The sequence below is a fragment of the Rhinatrema bivittatum genome, chromosome 3 (genome assembly GCF_901001135.1).
Source record: "Rhinatrema bivittatum chromosome 3, aRhiBiv1.1, whole genome shotgun sequence".
NCBI classification, from domain to species: Eukaryota; Metazoa; Chordata; class Amphibia; order Gymnophiona; family Rhinatrematidae; genus Rhinatrema; species Rhinatrema bivittatum.
In genome coordinates this window covers 196,867,651-196,894,082 of record NC_042617.1, presented here as the reverse complement: position 1 = coordinate 196,894,082, position 26,432 = coordinate 196,867,651, and the positions used below count along the sequence as shown (strand labels likewise).

General features: G+C 40.8%; 1 protein-coding gene across 1 annotated transcript in view; it reads left to right on the top strand.

Moving 5' to 3' along the window:
- Window positions 1–26,432, top strand: part of KATNA1 (katanin catalytic subunit A1) — a 182,292-nt gene that overhangs the window by 132,069 nt on the left and 23,791 nt on the right. The window contains exon 9 of the mRNA XM_029594070.1: window positions 14,442–14,576. Within this exon, the coding sequence (XP_029449930.1) occupies window positions 14,442–14,576 (135 nt within the window). The remainder of the gene's footprint in view (window positions 1–14,441; window positions 14,577–26,432) is intronic.

The following is a 26,432-nucleotide window of genomic DNA, read 5'->3' as shown; positions in this document are numbered from 1 at the left end:
TGCAGAGTACAGCGGATACCGCGGGGGCTCCGTATTAATAAAGAGCCTCTGCTTTACACTGAGGACAGCACATTTCTGCATAAATGGAACCAGATATTAAACAAATGTTCCTTAGATTTGATGCTGGCAATCATTGAACAAGCAAGAACTACTGGAGATATCATTAAAGGAGAAATTGCACAGTTGATGGATATAGCCAAAGGTGATATGGCTGCCTCTGATTTTGAACAAAAATCCATTGAAGTTAATGAGATTATGACACCATTTTCCAAACAATTGAAGGACACAAAATTAGAGAAATACGTGAGGGACGAAAAAGATTACCAGAAGGGGTCAGTATACTTCTGGATGCAGCCGAATTACAACAGAAATCACAATCGGAGGGCTCGGACTTTTGATAATTCGAGCTCTTCTTCAGATTCTTCGGGAGAAGATAAAGAAGATGGTGAACATTCGAAAACTGGTGTTCCTCCAAAACAGAATAGAAAAGTAAGATTCCAGAACCAACATCAAAAAAACCAGCAAACGTCAGGACGGAATCCAGGGATGGGGAACAATGCAGTACGCTCACGTCCAACAACTCGATCTCAGCAGGATCAACATCTACGGTAATTAATTTATCTAATTTACAGCTAACTGTAGAACAGACTGCCATGCTTGAGAAAGGTTTGTCATATGTACCTACGGTTAAATGCGATATATTCGAGATTGAAAAATTTTTTCATAAGTTCATCCGGAATCTGTCTCTTAAGGTTTTCTTTTCCAAAAACAACATCTGCACTCCGGATACGTCGATTGTTACACCACAATCTAAATGGTACCCCCCAGGACCAATGGATTCGGCTATTAGTACTTTTCGAGATCTGGTATTAAGTGAAATAAGGAAGAATAAATTTTTCTCTTACAATACAGATTGGAACTGTTCTTCCAGAGAAATGTCAGCTTTGAGATCTTTAGCCAAGGAATCTTCAGTTATTGTAAAATCAGCTGACAAGGGTGGGGCGGTTGTTGTCATGAATACTGATGACTGTTGTGCAGAAGTTATGAGACAGTTACAAGATACTACCTATTATAACAAATTGGATATAGATCCCACAGCTGAATTGAAGTCCAATATTGATTCTCTGATTGAGATGGCTTTCACTAAATTCTGGATTACATCGCGAGAAAAAAGGTTTTTGGTCGTGGATTTCCCTAAGACACCAGTATTATACGTTTTGCCGAAGATACACAAATCTCTTGATAAACCACCAGGGAGACCTATAGTTTCCACTAGAGGTTCTTTATTAGAACCGTTGTCAATTTTTGTTGACAAATTTTTGGCCCCTTTGGTTAAACAATTACCATCCTATGTCAGGGATTCCACTGACTTGATGACTCAACTAGAAGATATCACAGGAGATTTATTCCCCAATGATGCGTTAGCACTAGCCACCATTGACGTAGTATCTCTTTACACCAACATACCACAGACAGAGGCCATTAATATTATTAACGATACACTCCATACCAGGAATTTAAACAATCGTATTCCTGCAGAATTTGTGAGTGCTTTGGCAGAAGTGGCTTTAAGAAACAATTTTTTCATGTTTGACAATATTTTTTACCATCAAACCAAAGGAGTGGGGATGGGTGCCACTATGGCACCAGATGTTGCTAATATGTACATGGGAGATTTTGAGTATAAACATCTGAGGAATAACCCCTATGGTCAACATGTGAAATTGTGGAGGAGGTACATTGATGATATCCTGGTTGTGTGGGAAGGTGATGAATCAACTTTCATAGCCTTCATGCAATGGTTACAGAATTGTGATGTCAACTTAAGTTTTACTTATATTTTTGACAGAAAAAACGTTTCTTATCTAGACATTTCTATCAGCATTCAGCAGATGGGGTTCCAATTTTCTATTTATCGAAAACCGACCGATAGGAACACGGTTCTTCGGTTTGACAGTTGTCATCCTTTTCATCTTCGTTCCAACTTACCGTTTGGTCAATTTTTAAGATTAAGACGTCTGTGTTCAGACGTATTTGACTATAAATTGAAGGCACAGGTGATGATTCAAAATTTTACTTCACGTGGTTACCCTTTACATATCATCAAAAAGGCATATAAGCGTGCCCGCTGGATTAATAGAGATTTACTACTACAACCTACTTGTAGAAGTAGGGATACAGAACAGTTGGTATGTGTATTACCATTTTCATCCCAGATTTTTAAAGTACAAAAAGTGATTAAAAAATATTGGCATATATTAAGTCTGCATGATGGTTTTCAAAGTTTCCCAATGTTTGCGTTCAAACGAGGTAAAAACATCAGGGACCTGATAGTACATTCAGATTTTTCTGATGAGATGAAGGATAACTTGATGGCAATAAATTTTCATGCCGGGCATCATCCTTGTATGAAGTGTTCGGTTTGTGATCAATCATATGATGGTAACACGTTGCCATTTTTTGCTAAAGGTAATTTTAAATTGGCGGCGGCCACTACCTGTGCATCCAGAGGAGTGGTCTATGCTCTGTGGTGTCCGTGTCCACTCTTATACACTGGGAAAACCAAAAGATGTCTCAAGACACGTATGATTTAACATCGGAGTGCCATCACTAGAGGCAGACTGGAGGCACCATGCGTCCAGCACTGCGTTGACAAGAACCATACTTTTGCAGAATTAAAATTTGCTGTGATTGAACAGCCCATTCCGAGTAATCGGGGGGGCAATTTCGATCTGTACCTTACTCAAAGGGAACAAAAATGGATACACTTTTTTGATTCAGTGATCCCGAGAGGATCAACAAAGAAATTGATTGGTCTGTTTTTTGAAATCATAGGAGGTGATTGTTTTGTATTAGCAGGGTTAATCTATTACGGCAGGGCATGCTGGGACTAGTAGTTTTCGGTGGATAAACATGTTACCGGAAACCAGGTGTTTCTGAGTTTTCCGGTTTTGTATTACTCAGCGGGCTATTTAAATCAGGCTAGTCAGTTCGGTTGAACAAAGGCGTTCATCGCCATGCTGTGAAGTTGAGTTCAATGATTCTGGCGTTCCGGTGAGTTTTTTACTTTCTTTACACCGAATGACATTTTTCAGATTGAATGGTTTGTCATTTTTAAGGATGATGTTTGTATCGACCTGTTAGCCTTCAAGCCCTAACGGAGTTTTTCAGTTTAATAGTAGCTGGGAGCATTTTGCTAGTGTGTGTGTGTGCGGGTTTAGGATTTTGGTTTTAATTAATTTTATATATTTTTTCATATTATTTCATAGGAACTGAATGAAAATAATATACCGGTGACATAGTGATCTGTCAGCTTCATTCCCCTTGAAAAAGACTCCTTGTGAGTCGAAACATGGACCATGTCGGGGTGGATAATGGAAGTATACCTTTTTGATATTTGAATGACCACTCACGTGGCTGAATACTTGTTGATTATTAGTGAGTTATTAACCGGTAGTAAGTTTACAGATTCTGAGAAATACATGAACTGTTTCGATAATTTTGCACTTTCATGGTTTAAAGACTATTTGATTAAATAAAGTATGTTCTTTGGAGTGAGGGTTGGGTAGACAGGAGACAATAAATGATTAAAAACCATTTGAGCTCACAGGCTGATTACTGCCTGCGGCCCATTGAGGGCGAGAGACAGCAGATCGAGAACTCATTGTGAGCACTTTTGCCTATGATATTGTCTCCAGTCTAGTTTAATATATGGTTGGGTGAATAGTTAAAGATACTATTTCCCTCTCTTATAGTGTTCACACTGTGCTTGCGTGAGTTAACTATTGAGAGGTGTTGCTTCTGTTGAGTGATTTTATTTCAGAGAGGATTACATTCTGGTACTGTCAAGGCTAATTCATCATGCTGTCTACAGAGAACCTGGTTTACAGGTATGCAGTCTTTGCTATCCAATGTTTGTTTGAAAGGTTCATGTTGGAAAGGAACACAAACTTGTACAAGCACTCAGCTCAATCTCCCTAACAGTTGGTTCCTTCCAGCTCCTACCTAGGGGAAAAAAGTCCACAAAATGGCCAGGGCAGAAATCAAGTGAGGGCACTCTGTCGCTCTAGATCTAATGAGCTGTCAGTCTAATAGAGTTTAATACTTTGCTTCAAAGTATTTGTTTAAAAGTTGGCTTATTTATAATTGAGAAAATCCACTGTTACCAAACCACATGTGCAAAGCTTAAAAAAAAAAACCTGTTTATAGAATATTAGGGCTCTGAAATTACCGACTTGTATTTGTAGACACTGTTAATGTTTCTCTTGAATATATACTGCCTTCCTCCTTTTGTTTCATTTTATTTGGGGGCTGATGTCCTAAAGAGTTTTTCACATTTTGTGTCTATAGGGGAAAAGCTTCCTAGATGATATTCAGCAGCAGCAGAGTGGACAAACTTAACCAATTAACTTTGTCCAGATATTCAGCCATGCTTAATTGGTTAAGTGTGCAGCTGGCTAGCTGGTTAAATCTAACTGGAGTTGCCTACGTAGATTTAGCCTGTTAGTGCCAACCTGCTAAGTTTAAAAGGCCCACCCTAGGCATGCCCTCTCTTTTTATCTTCCTAAATCTGCAAAAAGCAATTTTGTGTTTGCAAAATTTAGCTGGCAGCAGTGAGAATATTTAATAGGGATGTGTATTAATTTCAAATGAATGGGGGGAAAATAAACAAATAGGGTCCAACTTATTTCTGGGGCCCCGAAATGAATTGAGTGAGACACTCAAACAAATAATTAGTTTCATTTGTTTTGAATAGAAAGATTTCTATAAGCCATTAAAGTCAGGGGACTCAAAAATCAATAGGAGAGCAACAGGTGTACAGTTAGAAATTGATACAAAGTATAGAGCATCCAGCTAGTAGACATGGGTAGGATGGATATATCAAGGAGACAACAGGGATGACATATCACATTGAAGCATTTTTCCAGCCCAACTTATTGCGCACCAGGTACAGTGATGCTGATCTTGATGACTGAGCATGTCAGAGATTTGCTGTGCCTTCCTTCTGAAGGCATTGTCTATGAAGGAGCTATTTCTTTGAACTTTCTCTGAGTTCTTAGTTAACTTTTCCCCAAAAATCATTTTGGCTACTGCCCATTTTAGACACTTGCTGTGCCAGTCACACAGTAGAGGAAAACACCCAGGCAGCACTGTGTCAGAGAAGCTCTGGTTCAGAACAGACATTTTGCATGGTATTCTATTTTTCCTTTGTTGAGGCAGACTGGAGAGTTCTTACAGAGCTTCTACTGATTTTGTCTCTGCCTGGGCAGTGGGCATAAGGTGAAAACTGAGAGCAGGGCAGAAATTGAAGCAACCCAGGTTGTGTTGTGAAGCCTGTCACAAAGTTCAGCAGTGTCTGAGAACTAGTGCACAATTTGACACTCAGTGCAGGATTGTCTCTGTTCCCCCCTCACACACACTAGCATAGCACAATTGTAGGGCATACAGCTTTTCCACAATTTCAACTTGGTTCTCCCACACTGTTTGATGGTTGATTACACTAGGGTGGTTTGTCCAAAAAAGCCCTCATTCAGAGGAAGAAATACTAGCACAAGACAAGAGATGCTCAAGGGAAACCCTTTCCTGTACTGAATGTATTAAGAGGTTAGAGTTGTAAGAGGGAACTCATGCAAAACCTCAAATCAGGAAATGCAACAGCCAGAGTTCAGGTACATGATATGGGAGTTCCTTTCTATAAAAAAACAACCCTCACAACTTACTATTAACCCTGGCCCCTATCATTTTGAAACCATTTCCATGCACTACATGTGATATCAGTCTCATTTGGAAAGCCCATTTCACAAGAAAATCCAAATTCCACCCTACACTTGGAGTCTTTGTGCCACTCAACTTTGCTTTTTTACCCAGACCTTAAACCTAGCAGTTCTTTGTCACTGTGCCTTGTTGTATCCCAGACTTTACACCTGGAGTTGCTCTTGCCAGTCTGGGTGTCTCATGATGCTTTGGAGTCTTAAAGCCACTGTTTGTGCTGCTTTACCCTTTTTATCAGTGCCTGCCCTGGGTTTTTTCTGCCATCTTTTCTGCTTCATTCCCCCTTCATACTGCCTTACAAAGCTGATGCCACTTTTGGTGCAAATTTGCCACTTGAGATGCTATCAAGGGTTCATGTCACTGTTGCTGGTGCCCTCTTTAGAGTTCTGGGGTGGTGGTCTCACTTTTTTCTGCTTTTTGGCTCCTCACAATGATTTGGAGAACACCTGCCAATGCTGGTACCTCTTTTCCCCTTTATGGAACTCTAAGACTTTATGGAGTCTTAGACTATTCATGCCAGTTTTGGTGCTACTACCCTATTTTCCGGTATATAAGTTGGGTTTTTTTTTTTTGTTTGTTTTTTATTTCTGTCAGTGCATCTTATACAGCGACTTATGTGCTCTTCTTATTTTTTAAATAAATTGCTTCTCTATCTCTATCCTTCTCATTGGCGCCCTGTAAAGAGAAATGCAGGTGTGTCTTATATAACTAACTTTTTCATTAAAATGACTGTTTATAGAGGGGTGCAACTTATACAACAGTGTGACTTATGCACTGGAAAATAAGATATCCAGTATCCTCAGTCTTAGGTACATTGGAGTTCTTTCCCCCTTCTGTTGATTTTCTTCCCACAAGTTTTAAGACAATTTATTAGAAAACTCCAATTTTGGAGCCCAATATAGGATGTGATGCTTTCCCCATTGACTTTAATGCAAATGAAAAATGGATCAATTTAAATTGGGGGGGGGGGGGGGGGTTCGTTTTGAAATTTAAAGAAATGAATTGAGGACCCCACAAAACAAAATTTGAAACAAAGTGAAGTTTTATTTCTCCTGCACAACCCTGGTTAGATTTATGTGGTCAAAAGTCACATGGCAGAAATATTTTTAATATCAACCTCTTAGTATTTAGGTCACTCTATTCTTTTTTGTAAATCTAACATTTTGGTCTCTGGAAAAGAGAAGTGGCATCCATCAACAGCAGTAGCTAGAGGTCAAAATGGGGAAGGGAAAACACTGCGCTCGATTACTGTCCCAGGTACCCCCCCCCTCCCCCAATAAACAAGCAATAACCAGTTGGCTTTAAAATAGGCCGCAGTTTAATAGCAAACTAACCTGAACCCTTACAACAACTTTAACTATAACAAAATCCCTCCCCAAACGCCCTCCTCCCCCACCCTTTTCCTTGGCCTCCACCATCTTAACCCCAATGGTGGAGTTTTTTCTCTCCCATTTCCACTTGCTCCGCCTCGTACCAGCGAGAGCAAGCTCTACCGTGAACCTTAGCCCCACGGTTCTCCAGTCCTGTGTAGCAGCCCCCCCCAACTACACGAGGCACTCCCCCCTCCCCCCCACCAACCAACTCCCCCCTCCCAGCATTCCAACATAACATGGGCTCAGGTTTTCTGCCACTAAGAAGCCGACCTTGTCGGCTTGTTCCCCCACTGCGGCCATTTTACCACCTGCTAATCTTCTCCAAACCCTCTTGTAGTGCGTTGTTGAACAAGTCTATCACCACTTCTGAGAAATGAACCCCGTCCCCACTAAACAATCCCGCTTCTACTTCCCAAGACCATGAGTGTCTTACCCAGAATCCCCCTTCCCAACCCATCCACTTCCCCTTTTGTCTATTTAATTGCACTATTAACACTACTCATTATCAGCACTACTCATAGTTGAAAACATGTCTCCTCAGTTAAAAGAAAAATTTGCTTGAATACCGCGGTTCTGCTGACTATTAATTTGACAGCCCATGTCTGTCAAAGTACTCAAACCAGTTTTTTACACAACTAGCCAACAAAGCTATATTAGCGTTTCACATCAACTGATGACTCAATCAGACAGCAAGAAGTCTTTCAGCGTTATGCTCTAGTCTAATATCAAAAAATTATTTTTAATATCTAAAAATTTTGCTTGGATGCCGCAGTTCTGCAGACTATTGATTAGACAGCCCATGGCTATCAAAATGCACAAAATGTTTTTTAAGACTTGCCGCCACAACTATGTAAGCGTATCACATCAGTTGATGGCTGTCAGACACCAGGCGGTCGTGCAACGCTGTGCTCTAGTGTATTACCAAAAAGTATGATTTAAATGCCCAAAATTTGAAAATGCATCTAAAGTAATAAAACAAAAATTTTTTTATTTTTAAACCTTACCGCCACAGCTAGGTCAGAGTCTCGCATCGGCTGATGGCTCAATCAAACGCAGAACCGCAGCATCCAAGCAAAATGTTTTTATATTAAAAATAATTTTTTGATATTAGACTAGAGCTTAACGCTGTAAGACTTCTTGCTGTCTGATTGAGTCATCAGTTGATGTGAAACTAATATAGCTTTGTTTGCTATTGTGTAAAAAACTGGTTTGAGTACTTTGACAGACATGGGCTGTCAAATTAAGTCAGCAGAACCGCGGTATTCAAGCAAATTTTTCTTTTAACTGAGGAGACATGTTTTCAACTATGAGTAGTGCTGATAATGAGTAGTGTTAATAGTGCAATTTTTGTACCCCTGGCTTTCTTTTCAAGCTAAGAGCAGTCAGAAATTTGTATAATTATCCTTTAGATTAGAGCAGACACTGTTTCATTCAGACTATACATTGCCATTTAGTTTAAAAGACTTGTTACTTTGTTTCTATACAAGTGGAATGTGTCATGTTAATTATGTCTGGTCTTTCAGCACACTGAGAGAGCTTACCAGACACATGGAGACTAACTATCAGCAATAGAATGAATAGGTAAAAATCTTCTGTTGCACCAAATTTTCTGTTACCATAGATTGCACCAATGGTTTAGATAGACTGCACATTATTTAAGCATGTTCAATATGGGAACACATAATAATCATCGCACAATATATAAAAAATTTTATAATCTTGTCTGAATGACGCATGTCTGTCTTAAGTTTGTTTTTATTCGTTCTTTTTTATTTTTTATTTTTATTGTATATAATTTCAAATAATGTATTTATGTATGGTGTATATGTTTTTAATGTTTTTATTTGTATTTATATGTATTTATATGTTTTCACAAATGTTTTATCTCTGCTAGCCCCTGAAGCAGCTCAAAGAGCGAAACTCGGCCTGAGTCGGGCTTTTATTCCATTCTGTGCTCAATAAAGATTTCCTGGTGTCTATTGATCCTTCTTCTTCTTTGGTTGCTACTGCAATATTGGATCAATTTCCAATCTGTTTCTTTATACAACAGATCAGTCCAGGATCCCGCCCAGCTGCTACTGCTGAAAGACTAATTTACCTAGCGGTTAGCTGCTGTACATAGGGAATCTATCAGAATGATTCTATAATATTTTGGTTTTTGTTATGAACTGTGGTTCAAACCTGATTTTCAGGTATTGGGGTCGTTTGTTTCTGACCTTTGAGGGAGTGTGTTCCTGTTCGTCCTTGTTTTGGGAATTAGATTTTTTTTGGTCAATTATATTTTACTTGGGTATCGATAAATACTGATGAGCTGCAGCTGGCACACTTGGGATACCAGTGCCTCAAAGCTTTGCTCTCTGACTCCATCTGCTGGTGGGAGTGCATAACCCACTAGTCTGGGCTGATCTGTGGTATTACAGGAATGAAAATTAGTAGGTAAGAACCAATTTTCCTTTGAGTGCTTGCAGTCTCTGAAACCCCCATCTTGCGTCCACGTCGTCTGATACCACTCTTCCACAACAGTTCTATGACCTGGAGGAGGGGTCAAGGCACCTTCTACTCACCATTTATGAGGACTTCGAGACGTCCACCCAGACTTCAGTGGGGGCCCAAAGAATGGTATGGTTGTGCACCAGTGCTATTCGGGAGGATGTGCATGAAAAACTAGCAGACCTCCCATGTAAGGGTGATAATTCATTTGGGGACAAACTGTGGGAAACTGTCTCCCATTAAAGGAGCAGAATGTGGCGGTCCTGTCATTAGCGTCACCTATGGACTAGCAGGCCTCGGGCAGAAAATACTATCCAAGCTTCAGAAGGAGCCATTATCGGCCCTTTCAGGCCATACCCGCCCTATCGCCCGCCAAGTTTCCAACAAAACAGGCCGCAGCAACAGCAACCCCGAAACAGACCCTGGGGCCAGCATCAGCAATGTCCACAGCAGAGCAGCATCCCAAAACACCAACAGGGTTTTTTAGGGATAACCGGGCCACCTCTACCACCATGTGTGGGAGGCAGAATATCTTCTGTCTACGATTCTTGGACAGCGATTACCTTGGATCATTGGGTATTGAACATTGTCAGAGAGGGTTACCCATTGAACTTTAAAAAATAAAAAAAATCAAAAAAAAAATCTCTGAAGTCGATTCTACCCTTCCTGCAACCCAATGATTGGATGTGCTCACTGGATCTCAAGGATGCATACTCCCACATCCCAATGCACCGCTCCTCCTGGCGCTACGTATCGGCCCTTTCAGGCCATACGCGCCCTATCGCCCGCCAAGTTTCCAACAAAACAGGCGCTACGTATGGCGCTACGTATGTTTTCAAGTCAATATGCACCACTACCAGTACAAAGTCTTTCCCTTTGAACTGAATGCCACCTCAAGGGTCTTCACAAAATGTTTAGTGGTAGCAGTGGCCCATCTCAGAAGGAATGGAATTAAGCTATTCCTGTACCTGGACAATTGGTTAATAGTTGCACCGAAACCCTCCACTCTACAGAGTGGCCTGAAAATGACAATACATTGTCTGAAAGAGCTAGGCTTCATCATCAACTACAAAAAATCTAGCCTCCAACCCACACAAACCCTACAGTTCATTGGAGCCCAGATAAATACTGTTAGGGGAAAGACGTTCTTGCCAGTGGACAGGACCCAAACACTTCACACCCTGGCCTTCAAGCTGAAATATTATGCATGCACCTCTGTCCACCAGATCCCGACCCTACTGTGCCACATGGCAGCAGAGATATATGTAGTGTCGTGAACTCATTTGCACAAGCGATACATGCGGTGGGGGCTGAAAGCATGCAGTGGAAATTCTCCTGACCACTTTCCAAAAATGTAAGTCTGACCCCAGATATGCAACTGGATCTGACATGGTGATTGCACCCAACAATTCTTACCATCAGAGCACCAATCCATCCCCCAGCCCATCAAGTGGTTCTTACCACAGATGCCTTAACCAAGGGATGGGAAGCCCACTTGGAGCATGTGCATATGCAAGGTCTTTGGTCCACATGGGAACGACAGTAGCAGATAAACCTGTTGGAGCTCAGGGCGATAAAAAATGCCCTTCACACATTTGGAAACTTCCTGCGGGTCGAAAAATGTCATGATCCACACGGACAATCAGGTAACCATGTTCTACATAAACAAGAAAGGAGGGTCTGTTTCCTGGATCTTGTGCAGGGAAGCTATCCAGATCTTGGAGTGGGCAGGGGAACATTCCATTTCTCTCCAGGCGATGTATCTTCCAGGCGTAGCAAACACCACAGTTGAAAGATTAAGCAGAGTATTTAATTCGCATGAATGGGCTCTTCACCAAGACATGGCAAACCAGCTCTTTGTGACGTGGGGTCTTCCGTGCATGGACCTCTTCACTACAGTATGCAACATGAAGGTGAAAAGATTCTGCTCAGTCTATCCCAACAGGTAGTGATTCGCACAGAAAGCATTCCTCATACCATGGTCAGAGGGCCTTCTTTACGCTTACTCGCTGATCCCGCTAATCTCCGGGACAGTACAGAAGTGTATTGCGCATGTCACAGACCTCATTCTGATTGCTCCAGCTTCATCCAGACAACTGTGGTTCGCATAAGTAGTTCAACTTTCCATTGCCCCACCCCCATCCCCTGGGCAACAGCATGGATCTCCTAAATTAGGAGCATGGCACCCTACTTCACCCCATGCACTCCTTGCTACATCTCACTGCTTGGAGGTTGAACGGAGTGTACTGAGCCACTTGCACTTGCTGGCGGAGATCCAGGAGGTCTTGGTGTCTTTCAGGAAGACGTCTAACAGGAGAAATTATCAAGGCAAGTGGCACTGGTACTCACCCTGGTATGAGGGTAGAACCTTTCTCCTGATCCCCAGAGCTGTTACTGGAGTATCTCCATTCTCTGTATCAAGAGGGTCTGGTGACTGCATCTGTGCGGGTCCATGTGAGTGCCATCGCTGCCTATCATCACCTGTGCAACGGCCTCCCAGTGTCCAACCACCCTCTGGTCTCCCTATTCATGAAGGGGATATTGCGATTAAGACATCCTGTGATTAAAATGCCTGTTCCATGGGACCTTAACCTAGTGCTGGAAAAGCTTATGCTAAGTCTCTTGGAACCACTGCATACCAGTCACATGAAGTATTTCACATGGAACATGCTCTTCCTGGTTGCGGTAACCTCGGCAAGAAGAGTCAATGAGTTAGTAATTGGTCCACTACTCCCCGTATCTGCAGTTTCACCATGATAGCCACCTTGCAATCTCATCCGTCATTTTTACCCAAGGTGGTGTCAGCTTTCCACCTTAATCAAACCATCACATTGCCAACATTCTTCCCAAAACCACCCGGCAATGAGAGAGAATGGCTGCTCCATACAGTGGACTGCAAAAGAGCCTTAGCTTACTATAAAGGTAGAACGCATTTCGAGAAAAGGACTTTGCAGCTATTTGTTTCCTTTAATCCGACTGTGCCGGGCCTCCCAGTGACCAAACAAACTCTGCCCAGTTGGATTTCATGGTGTATTCACTTCTGTTATACCATGCCATCAGCAGCCCTTGCTAGCTCGCCAAAAGCACACCAGGTAAGAGCAGTAGCAGCTTCAGTGGCTCATCTCCACAAGGTTCCATGACTGGACATTTGTAAAGCTGCTAAGTGGTCATCACTGTATACTTTTGTATCTCATTACTGTCTTGTTCATCAAGCCTCTTTGGACACAGCTCTGGGCTCGGCAGTACTGCAGTCAGTGACAAGATAGCGAGACTGTCCGCTACGGGGGTGGGTTGAGTGCACAGTGACAATCCAGGACGGCAGGACTATGCTACATCCTGTCCATGAATCCTCAGACTGTGCTCTTAGCCCTCAGCTGGGGTCTCCCAGACAGCATGGGTAATTCAGCCTGCTTCTCTGTGGGGGGAAAAAAGCAAGTTTGCTTTATGTAAACTGTGTTTTCCATAGATAGCAGGATGAATTTTCCATGCTGATCCACCCACCTCCCTGAACATCCTCTAAGTTCCACGCTTCGCTTATCAAGCTATGTTATAGACCAAAGAGAAAACATGGTGCCGCGTGGGAAAGGACACGCAGCCGCACATATCCAAAGCTCAGTGATCTTTGGGAAGCTCCGCCCCGGAGGGACGTCCCAGACAGTATGGCTAATTTATCCTGCTATCTACAGAAAACACTGTTTTATGGTAAACAAACTTGCTTATCAGAGTGCATGTACCCCAATAACTTTATCTTAACTAGCTGTATTTAAATGATATAACTAGTTAAGTGCCAAAAACAAAATTAAAAAAAACAAAAAAGGTAGTGGACCTGCAGGCCCAATCCCCTATCCTACTAAATGTGTTAAACTAAAGTTGGATATTGTACCTGATTTCCACCACCCTCCCCACATATGTAAGTCCACTATTGAGTTCCTATCAGCTCTGTGAGCAGCACCCAACCCTACCCCAATATTGCTTAAGATAATGGCTTGTGGGCCCCTCCTCAGCCCCCACCCTACTCCCTGCAAGCGCAACCTCAGCCTGAATAATACTCTAGCAGCAATGCAGGCCAAGGGTTTTTTCAGAAGTGCTAGGTGGAATGGAAAAGTTTGGGTTGGGGTTGCCAGGATGCAGGGAGGGTTGGAGTGGATGAACTGATCTGGAAGCAGATACCTTTTGAGCAATTGTGGAGGGAGGGTTGAGGCAGCTCATAGATCCAATAAGCCTGCAAATTTATTTTTATCTTTTGGGGGAGAGGGGGAATCGGATACAATGTCAGACAATGGTTTAATGTATTAAGTGAGGTGGAGGGATGAATGATTGCACCTGCAAGCCCACTAACTTTTTTTTTTTTTCCTTTCAATTTTGTTTTTGGCACTTATATTCAAACGATATAGTCTGTTATCTGGTTAAAGTAATTTAATCCTGTGCCAAAGCTCATCCATGCTTCGCCAAATAACTTATTTGGCTATCTGAATATCTCATTAGCAGGGTAAGTTATTTGACTAAAATAATACCTTCATTTTATCTGGATACATTTTATCCATTAATGACTTAGCTAGATAGTTAATCTAGTTACAGGGATCCGATATTCAAACCTTGCTTTATCTGGCTAACTTCAAAGTTATCCGAACAATCCCCTTTGAATATTAACCTTTTGATGTAAAGACAGGAAACGAGGTATGATTGTTCCTAGGAAGCCTATTAAGTTTAACATTATATCACTATTTTTTCCATTCTTTTTATCTTGACATTGTAGACTATTTTCCAAAGCAGGTGCAAATGCAACTTTCATGTGTTCTTATTTAGGTGTTGGAGGGGCATCAGAAAATGAAGACCCTTCCAAAATGGTTATGGTCCTTGCAGCTACTAACTTTCCATGGGACATTGACGAGGCACTAAGACGACGTCTAGAGAAGAGAATTTATATTCCCTTGCCATCAGGTCAGGTTCAAATTTCATTTGGAATACCTGTAATTTTATCACTGGATTCCTATGGGCCGAGTCAAATACAAGGTTTTCTTCCTCACTTGTGTTTGTGGGTTGTTTTTTTTTGGAAACTTACTGTTTGTTAAACATCACAGTAGAACTAAAAAAAAAGTATTATTCACATGCTGGAGGGAGAAAAGTTTATGTATGATCTTCTGTGGGGCGGCTAGATTGAATTTTATGCCTTCGGAAATGAGGTTTAAACCGTTTTAAGTCTCTCTTACAGTTTCTGACTCTATTGATCTGCTCACAAATCAAATTTATGTAACTTTGTTCATGTCAATTTTTTCTGTAAATAAAAAGTTTAAAAGAAAAGTATTCACATTACAAAATCAATCAAAATATATGTACGTTTAACACCGAACAGATTCTTTAAGGGCTTCTCTAAACAGAGCAACAGTGATGTATATCCTTCAGTAAATTAATTTTAACACTCCCACCCCATATTTCCGTATCACCTTCCATTCCACCAGTCTTTAAGTTTAAACATACACTCCCCCATCCAAAAATGAAACTGTGCCTTTTTCTCTGACTCTCAAGAATTTTTTTAATCTGTTCCCATTCCTTTTGTCCCAACAGGAATCTCTCCCTGCATTTAGCTGAAAGTAATTCCATTACCATCCATCAACTTAACTCATATATAGAAACATAGAAATGACGGCAGAAAAAGACTGGCCCATCCAGTCTGCCCAGCAAGCTCCCACACTTATTGTATTTTTATTTATTTTTATTTATTTAAGATTTGTATATACCGGCATTCATGATACAATCACATCATGCTGGTTTACAGTTGAACAAGGGGTGCAAAATACATTAAAACTGGAACAAGTGCAAGGAAATTGCAGTTACAAATAACAAGGGAGATCGAACTGGGAGAATAGAGAAATACAGTAGTAGATTATCATGTAGAGTTATTTACAAAGAGCAGCTGTGACCGAGTTGTGGAAGTTGATGAGGAAGCAATTAGGAGGGGTCCGAAAAAGCTTGTTTGAATAACCATTTTCCCATACTTTCCCATACTTATCTGTTTCACCAACATTTTCCCATACTTATCTGTTTCACTAACCACCAAGTTCAGGGCCCTTGTTGGTAACTGTTTGATTCAAATTTCCTGCCACCCCCTGCCATTGATGCAGAGAGTAATGTTGGAGTTGCATCAAAGGTCAGCATGAGGCTTAATAGTTAAGGGTAATAACCGCCACATCAAGCAAGTTACCCCGATGCTTGTTTACCCAGACTGCACAGATCAATGCCTTGTTGAATGTTGTCTAAATGTAAATCCTCTCTTCCACATTTCTCCCTGCCATTGAAGCAGAGAGCAACATTGTATATGCATTCAAAGTGATGTATTAGACTTAATTGGTTTAGCGTAGTAACCACTGCAATAAGCAAGCTACCCCTATGCTTGTTTACCCAGACTGCACAGATCAATGCCTTGTTGGATGTTTTCTGAATATAAATCCTCTTTTCCACATTTTTCCCTGCCATTGAAGCAGAGAGTAATATTGGAGTTGCATTAACCGTGTGAAGGCTTATTGAGTAAGGTTAGTAATCACCAGATAGAGCCTCATTTCCAGCAAGCCACCCCCATGGCTCTTCTCTTCATTCCCATCCTCTAGCATTTATGGATCCACAGTGTTTATCCCATGCCCCTTTGAAATCCTTCACAGTTTTAGTCTTCACCACTTCCTCTGGAAGGGCATTCCAGGCATCCACCACCCTCTCCGTGAAGAAATACTTCCTGACATTGGTTCTGAATCTTCCTCCCAGGAGTTTCAAATCGTGACCCCTAGTTCTACTTATTTTTATTTTCCAATGGAAAATGTTTGTTATTGACCATGAATCATTAAAACCTTTCATGTATCTGAAAGGCTATCATATCACCCCTGCTCCTCCTCTCCTCCAGGGTGCACATATTTAGGTTCTTCAATATCTCCTCATAAGTCATTTTATGAAAACCATCCACCTTTTTGGTCGCCCTTCTCTGGACTGCCCTCATCCTGTCTCTGTCCCTTTGGAGATACGGTCTCCAGAACTGAACACGGTACTCCAGGTGAGGCCTCACCAAGGTCCTGTACAAGGGGATAATCACTTCCTTTCTCTTACTAGATATTCCTCTCTGTGCAGCCCAGCATTCTTCTGGCTTTAGCTATCGCCTTGCACATTGTTTCGCCAACTTCAGATCGTTAGACACTATCACCCCAAGGTCTCTCTCCTGCTCCGTGCACATCAGCCCTTCACCCCCCATTAAATACAGTTCTTTTGGATTTCCACACCCCATATGCATGACTTTGCATTTCTTGGCATTGAATCTCAGCTGCTATATCTTCGACCATTCTTCCAGCTTCCTTAAATCCCGTCTCATTTTCTCCACTCCTTCTGGCATGTCAACTCTGTTGCAGATCTTAGTATCATCCGCAAAAAGACAAACCTTACTTTCTATCCCATCCGCAATGTCACTCACAAATATATATTGAACAGGACCGGTCCTTTCAACACTGATCCTTGCACCACTCCATTTAACACAGCTCTCTCTTCAGAGTAAGTTCTATTTACCATCACATATTTGTCTTCTGTCCATCAACTAGTTTGCAATCCAGACCACCACCTTGGCACTCACTCCTAAGCTTCTGATTTTATTCACAAGCCTCCTGTGCGGGACCATATCAAAAGATTTGCTGAAATCCAAGTAGATGACATTGAGCGCTCTTCCTCGATCCAATTCCTGAGTCACCCAATCAAAAAAGTCAATCAGATTTGTCTGACAGGACCTTCCCCTGGTGAATCCATGCTGCCTCTGGTCCAGCAATTCTTCTGACTGTAGATAGTTCACTGTTCTTTCTTTCAGCAATGACTCCATTACTTTTACCACCACCGCTCTTCTCCAATCACTCGGCCTCACTCCCGTTTCTAGGGATTTAGTGAACAGGTCACGCAGCGGACCCACCAGCACATCTCTGAGCTCCCTCAGTATCCTGGGATGAACCTCATCAGGCCCCATGGCTTTGTCCACTTTGTTTTCCTAGCTCTTCCCATACATTCTCTTCTGTAAACAGAGTTTCATCTACTCCACTCCCCTCCAGTTTCTTGTTAACTAACGACAGGCCTTCTCTAGGGTCCTCTTTAATAAACACAGAACCGAAGTATTCGTTTAATATTTCTGCCATTTCTTTGTCTCTCTCTACACATTGATCCTTTTCACCTTTCAATTTCACTATACCACTTTGGACTCTTCACCTTTCTCTGTATCTGAAAAATGTTTTGTCACCTCGCTTTACCTCTTTGGCAATCCTTTCTTCCGCTTGACTTTTTGCTGTCTTGATTACTTTCTTAGTCTCCCTCAGTTCCACCAGATATGCTTCCTTGTGATCCTCCCCTTGGGATCCTTTATATTTTTTAAACGCTGTTCTTTTAGCTTTTATTTTATCAGCCATCTCCTTTGAGAACCAGATAGGTATCATTTTATTCTTGCTTTTCTTTACTTTTCTAACATATAGATTAGTTGCCTTGGTAATTGCTCCTTTTAATTAGGTCCACTGTTGTTCCACATCTCTCATTTTCTCCCAGCCTTCTAGTTCTTCCTCCAGGAACTTCCCCATTTCAACAAAGTCCGTGTTTTTGAACTGCAAAACTCGGGTCTTCGTGCGACTTCTCCGTATCTTATTTGTGATATGAAACCATACCGTTTGATCACTGGTGCTGAGGTGGGCTCCCAACCGGACATTAGAGACACTGTCTCCATTAGCGAACACTAAATAGAGTATAGCTCCCTCCCTCGTGGGTTCCATTACCATTTGTTTGAACTGAGCCCCTTGCACGGCATCCACTATCTCTCTACTATTGTTAGATTCTGCAGAAGGGATTCTCCAATCTACATCTGTCAGATTAAAATCTCCAACGATCACCACTTCTCCCTTCTTTCCCATCTTTTGGATGTCTTCAACCAGATCTCTGTCAAGTTTTTCCATTTGATTTGGAGGCCTGTAAACCACTTCAATAAAAATGGATGCCCCATCTATTTATTTTTATTTATTTATTTTTTTTTTTTAGGACGGTCCATAGTACTTCTTCTTTGCCCCATCTCCCTTGCAGCTCAGATACTTGGATATTGTTTTTGACATAAAGAGCCACTCCTCCCCCTTTTCTGCCCTCTCTGTCCTTCCTTAAGTTATAGCCTGGTATGGTGTGATTCCGTGAATCACGTTTCCGTGACAGCAACAATGTCCAAGACCCGCCTCCACCATTAGGGCTTGCAGATCTGGGATTTTATTGCCCAAACTACGAACATTTGTGCTCATAGCTTTCCAGCTTTTCTCATTCAGGTTACTGCTTTTCTTGGACTCCTTTTGTGACTTATTTAGCTGACTTTTGTTATCCACTTCACCCTTTTCCATTGCATTTGTATTTGGTGGGTGACATTCTAAATTCCTTCTGCCACTCCCGGCATCTAGTTTAAATGCCTTATGACATAGGACTTGAATTTGTCTCCTAGGATCCTTTTTCTTGCCACAGACAGATGTAAACCATCTTTGACAAAGAGCTTTTTACTGTTCCATACATGGCCCCAGCCCCCAATATATCCAAAACTTTGTTCCTTGCACCAGGATTTGAGCCATACATTGAAGTTATCAATATGTTTTAGCCTCTCTCTCCCCTTTCCATGAACAGGTAACACTTCTGAAAAGGCAATGGTTGTCGCGAAGTGACCAATCTGCTTCGCTAGAGACTGGAAATCTCTCTATACCACTTGGATGCTGGTCGTTGGTTCCCAGGTGGATGATATCAACTTTAGAGTCTTTGCTGCTTTCTTTGATCGCTTTGACTATCTGAATAGCACTTTTGCCAACCGATGATCCTGGAAGGCTTTTAACTGGAGTGTTTCCCTCGAAAAGAGTCCCCAAATTAGTGCCCCTGATAGTCACATAGCACAATGAGTTTTTTCCTTTGGTTATTGATTGTATTATGAAATTTCCATATGCATTAGATTTCTTCTTTCTTTTCAGATACCTCTTCAATCTCTTTTGCAAGAGCTTCTTCATTATCTAATGCAGAGAAGACATTTTGTACTTGTGTCACTTGAAAGAGCATGTGTCTCGGCATCACAGGTCTTACTTTACCAGAGCCTACTGTAATCCTGTTGTTTTTTGGGTTTCTTAACGTCCTGTGTGAGTGGGTGGGTAGACATGTGGGCTGCACAGTTGTGAAGAATGGGTGCTGTGGGTCACAGATCTTATCCTACCTGAGCCCACTGTAAACCCCATTTTCCTTGAATTTTGGTTTTTCTGTGGTAATGGGGAATTAAATCCTAAATACTGTAAAGTGGGTGAAAATTTCTTTATTGCAGCTAATTCAGCTTTAACTTCAGAGAGCTCCTTTTTCAAGGAAAAGAGTTCTGAACAAATGGGGCAAGCCCTAAGTTTCCAGATGATTTCCCTCAAAATAAAGGCTCCACAATAGTTACATTGGATAGTCCTCATTTTGGTAAATGTATTTGATGGAGAACACCTGATGAATGAACAAATTTCCAAATTATCTTGTTACCAATTATGTATTCAGGCAGCCTATATCAGAAAAACAAACCCTTGGGTGGGTGGGTAGAGGGGCAGGGTGGGAGGGAGTTAAACAGTTAACACTTGGCCATGGCTGTTCACTGGACCCTGTATCTGCTATTGATTTTTAACAGACCCTCTCCCAGATTGACTAGCTAAGTTAAGCTTTTTCCTTAGCTCTCCCCTAGATTATGTAGTTATGGCTGTCTCCTTGAAGTTCAAAGCAGACTGAAGACTTGATTGCCCCCTGCAATGTACTATGACTCACCCACCCAAAGCTAAAGAGCCCACTCCCCCTCCCCCCTTTTTTTTTTTTTTGCTTAAACAAATACATAGCAATTTAATACAGCAATATCAATATCTGGGACAATATAGAGAATAAGGCTAGCACTACACAAAACACAGAAAAATATAAGCAAGAAGCCCTCTCAAATAAGTTGGTGATAGATGGAGGGGAAGTACCATATTCCATTGTTGCAAGATTACTCTTCCCCTCATTTTTAGCTTTTTAAAAATATTCAGTTTCTTTCCCTGACCACCAACTCTCTGGCACATGAAGCACCAATAATCCTGGATCTTCAGTAACGTCTAGTCCCAACATATTCCAGTTATAACTTTAACATTATCCCAAACCCTTTTAATTACTGGACAAGAAAACAGCACATGTCATCCCCTTTACTACCATACTTTCTCCAATATTAATCTGATCTCGATTTATCAATAGTTTTTAAATGCCACATCCAGTATTTTTACTTCACTAGGTTCAGTGATCTGATGCATTTCTAAATACCTTCTAGTATCTGGTCCCAGTCATTCTGTGATATTTGCAGACCTAATTCTTTGTCTCAGGTTTCCCATATTTGTAACGTCTTTTAAGTCCTTAGCTTATGGTATCGCTTTATATATTTTATTAATTCACCCCTTCATTATTCTGAAAAATCACTTTTGCTAGCTCTGGGTAAATTGGCCCAAACCCCAGTGCTCATGGGTACATTCTGAAACTCAAGAAAAGTAAGGGGAATTCTACAAGTTCAAACTTAATCTTAAAATGTATTTATTTAGCATTTTTATATACCGATATTCAGGTAACAAAGTTACCAATCATTTCAGTTCACATTTTAACAATAACCGTGACATGAGGATGCCTTACATTGAACAGGGTGGTCGAACTTGGATACAAAGAACTGGGTTTTACAAAGAGTAAAAGACGGCGATTTTTTAGTTAAAACATATGTACAAATATCAATGTGTCAAGATAGGGATTACTAGTGGGAAATGTACAAATAGCGAATTGCCAGGACGGGGTCATCTAGTAAATGGCCAAAATCTGACCGTTTGCAAAAAGTCCATTTATTAAAGAGCCGGGAAAGTCTTCAACTTAGACCGTTGTCATACCTTGTTCTGGTTCCAGAGCCTGCATAGCTCATCACAGTCCAATATACAGGTTATGCCTAATATACCTCCCCACCCCTTTCCTTTTAATTGCTCCAGGTCTCCGTGAAGAACTGGACCGGATGGTTCTGGAGGCCGTCGATAAGGCGATGCTTACTGTCCCCTTTCCAGTCATTTTAGGACTGTTTTAGGAATTTATATTTATATTGATTTTAGCATAGATTTTATTAATTATTGTATGTACTTAGTATAGCTTATTAGAATGTTAGTACTTATTGTTTTACTATGCTGATTTATATTTAATTTTAATTAGCATATGTTTTTGCTTTGTTTATTGTAAACTGATATGATGGAACCCCGACATGTTGGTATATAAAGAATAATAAACTATAAAATCTGTATCTTCAGGATTCAGAGCCCCTCCGACACCTAAAAGATGTAGTTCTTTACATAAATATGAAATCTCCTTCCATTTCATATTCCTTAAACCTCTGATCCCTGGGGAATTGTCTATTGTAGGATCGCTCACACAGTTATAATCTCTTACCATATGTAAGTGTCCCTTTGTATTCACTAAAATTATATTTACTAAAGCATTAAAAAAAAAAGGTGTGATTATCTTATTAGGAGCATAAAGGTTGCATATTGTAACTTCCTTCCCATTTGGTTTTCCAATAAGAATTATGAATCTCCCTTCTGGGTCTTGTATCACTTTCTCTTCTTGGAGATGGACACTTTTATTAACGAGAATAGATACCCCATCTTTCTTGCCTTTAACTGCTGAGAAGAAACAGACATTCACCCAATGTCTTTTCAATATGTCAACTCTCCAGTTCTGAAAGATGTGATTCCTCTAAGCAGCCTACTGAGATCTTATGTCTTTTCAAGACATGCAACACCTTGTTCCTCTTGATTGGTGTTCCCTACCCATTGATATTCCAGGAGATGAGCCTCAAGACATTACCCATTTTGGAAATGTGCCGTAAATGAGAAAGGTATACCCATATGTATAGACACGAGGCACCCAGCCTTGCCTCATTCCTTAGCTAGAAAACTAATTTTTATATTAGCCAAATGCATCCAAATTTTAACTTACCCTGATGTTATTCTTATACCATAAACCTTGAATTCTCCATTCACAACCCCCCCCTTTCCTGGTTTTCAAAGCTCTTCCTTGATTTTTTTTCTCTTGGTATTTTCCCCCTCCCCCTTCTTTACGTGCCCCATCAGGTATGTCAAGTATATGTACTGATGCCATCCCCCATTGAATTAAAAACCCAATAACACTTAATTCTGCATTATCCCTTCTAACCCACCCTGTCCTCCACGTATCGGAAAACATTGCACAATTTACCCCAACATCAGACACAAAGATCATCTTTCATAAGTCTTGTGAATTTATACACATTCCCTGAAGCCCCCTTGCTCTTATTCACAGAGCTCTTCCTGGAGGATCTAATATCTAATATCGGGCCATGCTAGAGTTACCCCAAAAGTATTGGGGTAACTCTAGCATGGCCCTGTTGGTGCATGCAGTCTATATGCCCCACTCTTCATGTACTTAACTCTCCTGGAACCACTATGGATATGAACAATCTGCATTTAGACACTCAACAAGCAATCCCTTCCCATCCAGCAAGACAATCAGACATTTAGCAAAGACGTAAAAGGCACAATCCCAGGTTTCAGTTGGAAACAGCGGTGAGATCTGGCAAATTCATCCCTCCTCAATGTTCCCCTCCCTCTGCTGAAGTTGCTAGGCCTCAAGAACAAAAAACTTTATTCCTCCTATGTTAGACACATAAACGGAAACTATCTCTAAACTCCTTATCAGGAAAAATATAATTATAAAACCAGCATAGTACCAAAGTTCAAGGCAATTGATCAATAAACTCTTTAGAACATAAGATATGTCATACTAGGTCAGACCAAGAGTCCATCAAGCACAGCATCCTGTTTCCAACAGTGGCAAATCCAAATCACAAGAACTGGCAAGTACCCAAACAAATAGATCTCAAAATACTATTGCTTATTGATTAATAATAGTTTATGGCTTTTTCCTCTAGGAACTTATCCAAACCTTTTTTTTAACCCAGATACACTAACTGCTGTAAACACAGCCTCTGGCAAAATTCCATAGCTTAACTATGCACGGAGTGAAAGAATTTTCTTTGACTTGTTTTAAATGAGCTACTTGCTAACTTCATGGAGTACTCCCTAGTCCTATTATCTGAAATACATTAAACTGTAAAGTGGGAGCACTGAGAGGAGAGGATCACCTTGCTGGTGGCTGAAAGGAATCAGTAAGCTTTGCTTGGGAAATTTTCTGTTTTAAAAGTATTGGGGCGAAGTAAACTATTGGGGAATATTATTTAGTGTGTTTGTGCTTTCAACCATACTGACCTTCCTGCAAGGGGGACTGGGTAAGGGATTAGACCTTTAATTCCCCAAAGGTTCAGGTGGCAGTGATTTCCTGTTATAAGGGATGGATTCAGGGGGCCTCTGCTTCTCATCCAGATGTTATCCTTTTCCTTCACACAATCAAGCAAATCAGTCTTCTCTTCAGGGCCCAGGTTCCTCATTGGAATTTTAATTTGGTCCTTTCTGTGCTCACGGGTCCTCTGTTTGAGCCTCTTAGATCCTTCAACAATGCATATCTATCTCCAAAGGCAGTATTTTTATTGGCCATTTGTTTGGCCAGATACATTTTGGAATTACAGGTCTTATTATGAAGAAATATTTAGTGTTTTCAGCTGAGGCAGTCTTTTTGTCCAGTGCCAATCTTTTTATTCCAGCCTTTGCCAAAGAGAGTGTCTTGGAAAGGATAGGATTCTTTGCTTCTTTCATGCTTTTTGAGTGCTCCTCTGGTATCTGAAGATGACTAGTCATTTTAGGAAGGCTGGTATTATTTGGCTGTCCTCATAAAGGAATGGCATCTTTGACCTGATCAGGGAGACAATGTCCTCTTGAGCATAGATGCTGAAGGGCCTACAGGTTACAGAGTACCTTTATGCTCATTCTGTGAGGGGTCAGGCTTCTCTCTGGGCAGAGATAACTGCAGTTACTCCAGATGACCATATAGCCGCCTTACAAATATCATCTTTGCATTCTTTCACTAAGCTATTTCAGTGGCCAGGCTGATTTATATGGAATATGCCTGAATGAATATCTTACAATTACTTCAGACACTACAACTTTTTTAAAAACCCTGAAAATGTGGTTTTTTCAGCAGGTCTTTGGGAAAACAGATAGATGAAGTACCTGTCATTCCTTCATCCTGGACTAAATCATGACCAAGTATAGTTATAGTGAGCCTTTTATCAGGCCAAATTGTATGTCTTTGTTTCTTTTTTTTTTCTGTTTTTTTAGTTTGTATATGTTATATACTTGTAAACCACCACGACCATAGAGTGTGTGGTAGAAAAATTTATTTTAAATAAGCATTACATGGTGGATGTACAGGCTAAAACAGATGCAACCTTTGAGAAAAGTGTTCTCTTAGAGAGCTCTGTCTTCCTCCCATCTGTGCTGGTTTGGGTGCTTCCTCTTTATCTGGCCTAATCTAGCAGGATGATAAGAGAAGAGATATTTAGTCTTAATTGTTAATTTCCTTTCCTTGAATCCTGCTAAACCAGTTCAGGACCCTTCCCGGGAAGTTAGCGCCTGTACATTTTAAGTTGCCCTTGTTAGAGAGGTCTCGGGTTTCACAGATAAATCATATTTCCTACTATCTTTTTTGTAAGGAGAGCTTAAGGTTTATTTGAATCAGTTAGGCTGTTTATGCCTTCCACTTCTCTTCTGTTGGAATGTGAAATGGGGATTTCCCCCAGTTATTGGTTTTCTTGCAGAATATTTAATGAAATTTTATACAGGGTTGTTTCTCTTCCATTTCTTTGACTGTAAGGATTCTGGCAAATAGCAGTACTATATCAATACTAATACCAGTGATGTCACTGGAAAAGCTGCATTCTGCTTCAGTCTGCTGGCAGGGTGGCATAAACCCACACATTAGGACTGGTCTAGCAGGATTCAAGGAAATGAAATTAACAGGTAAGAGTAAATTTCTCCATGGGGTCCAGTTTCCCATCTCTTACTCTACCCATGGCTATTTGTAAACATGACTCAACTACATGTCATGAAACAGAGTACCTCCTTGGCAATGTTGTGGTCAATGGGAATTTTATGTTTGAACTGCAGAAAATTAGCAGTAAGAAAAATGGTGATCCTTTTGGAATCTTTAACACAACACATTGTGTAGTTGTGTATCAGTCTAACGTTATTCTGGTCACTGAGCCTTCAGAGATTGGTTAAAGTGGTGGGTCTGGAAAGGAGGGATTGCTAGTGCGTAACTGATGTGCACATACATTTTTTGATTTGTTTATTGACCTAGCAGTTTCCTCCTCTTCCATTATACTTCTAGCTCAGCTGGAACCAGGGCTAGCATCTGGTGCCAGGAGCTTTTGTTCACAACTGTCTGGGAACCCACCTGTTTCTCTGAAAGTGCACTCTTTGCTGTTCCTAAGGTTTCATTGTTCCTGAAACAAGATTGCCACCCTTGAAGCCATAACATACACTTTCTCATATGTACAATGGTTCTTAGTTTCACATACAGAGTAGTTTTAATTTAAGCAGCCATTGGTTTTCTTCTTTTTTTGGGTTTTGTTTTTTGGGTTTTTTTTAAGACTCTAGGGAACTTTAGATTATCTGGAAAAATCTACTCTCTGGAATAGTCTCCATCCAAATGATTCCAGATTAATAATGCTCTATTGTAATACAGTTGTGCTCATAAGTTTAGATACCCCTGACAGAATTTGTAAGATATGCAACATTTTAAGAAAACATGAGTGTTCAGACAAAAGGCATGTTTATT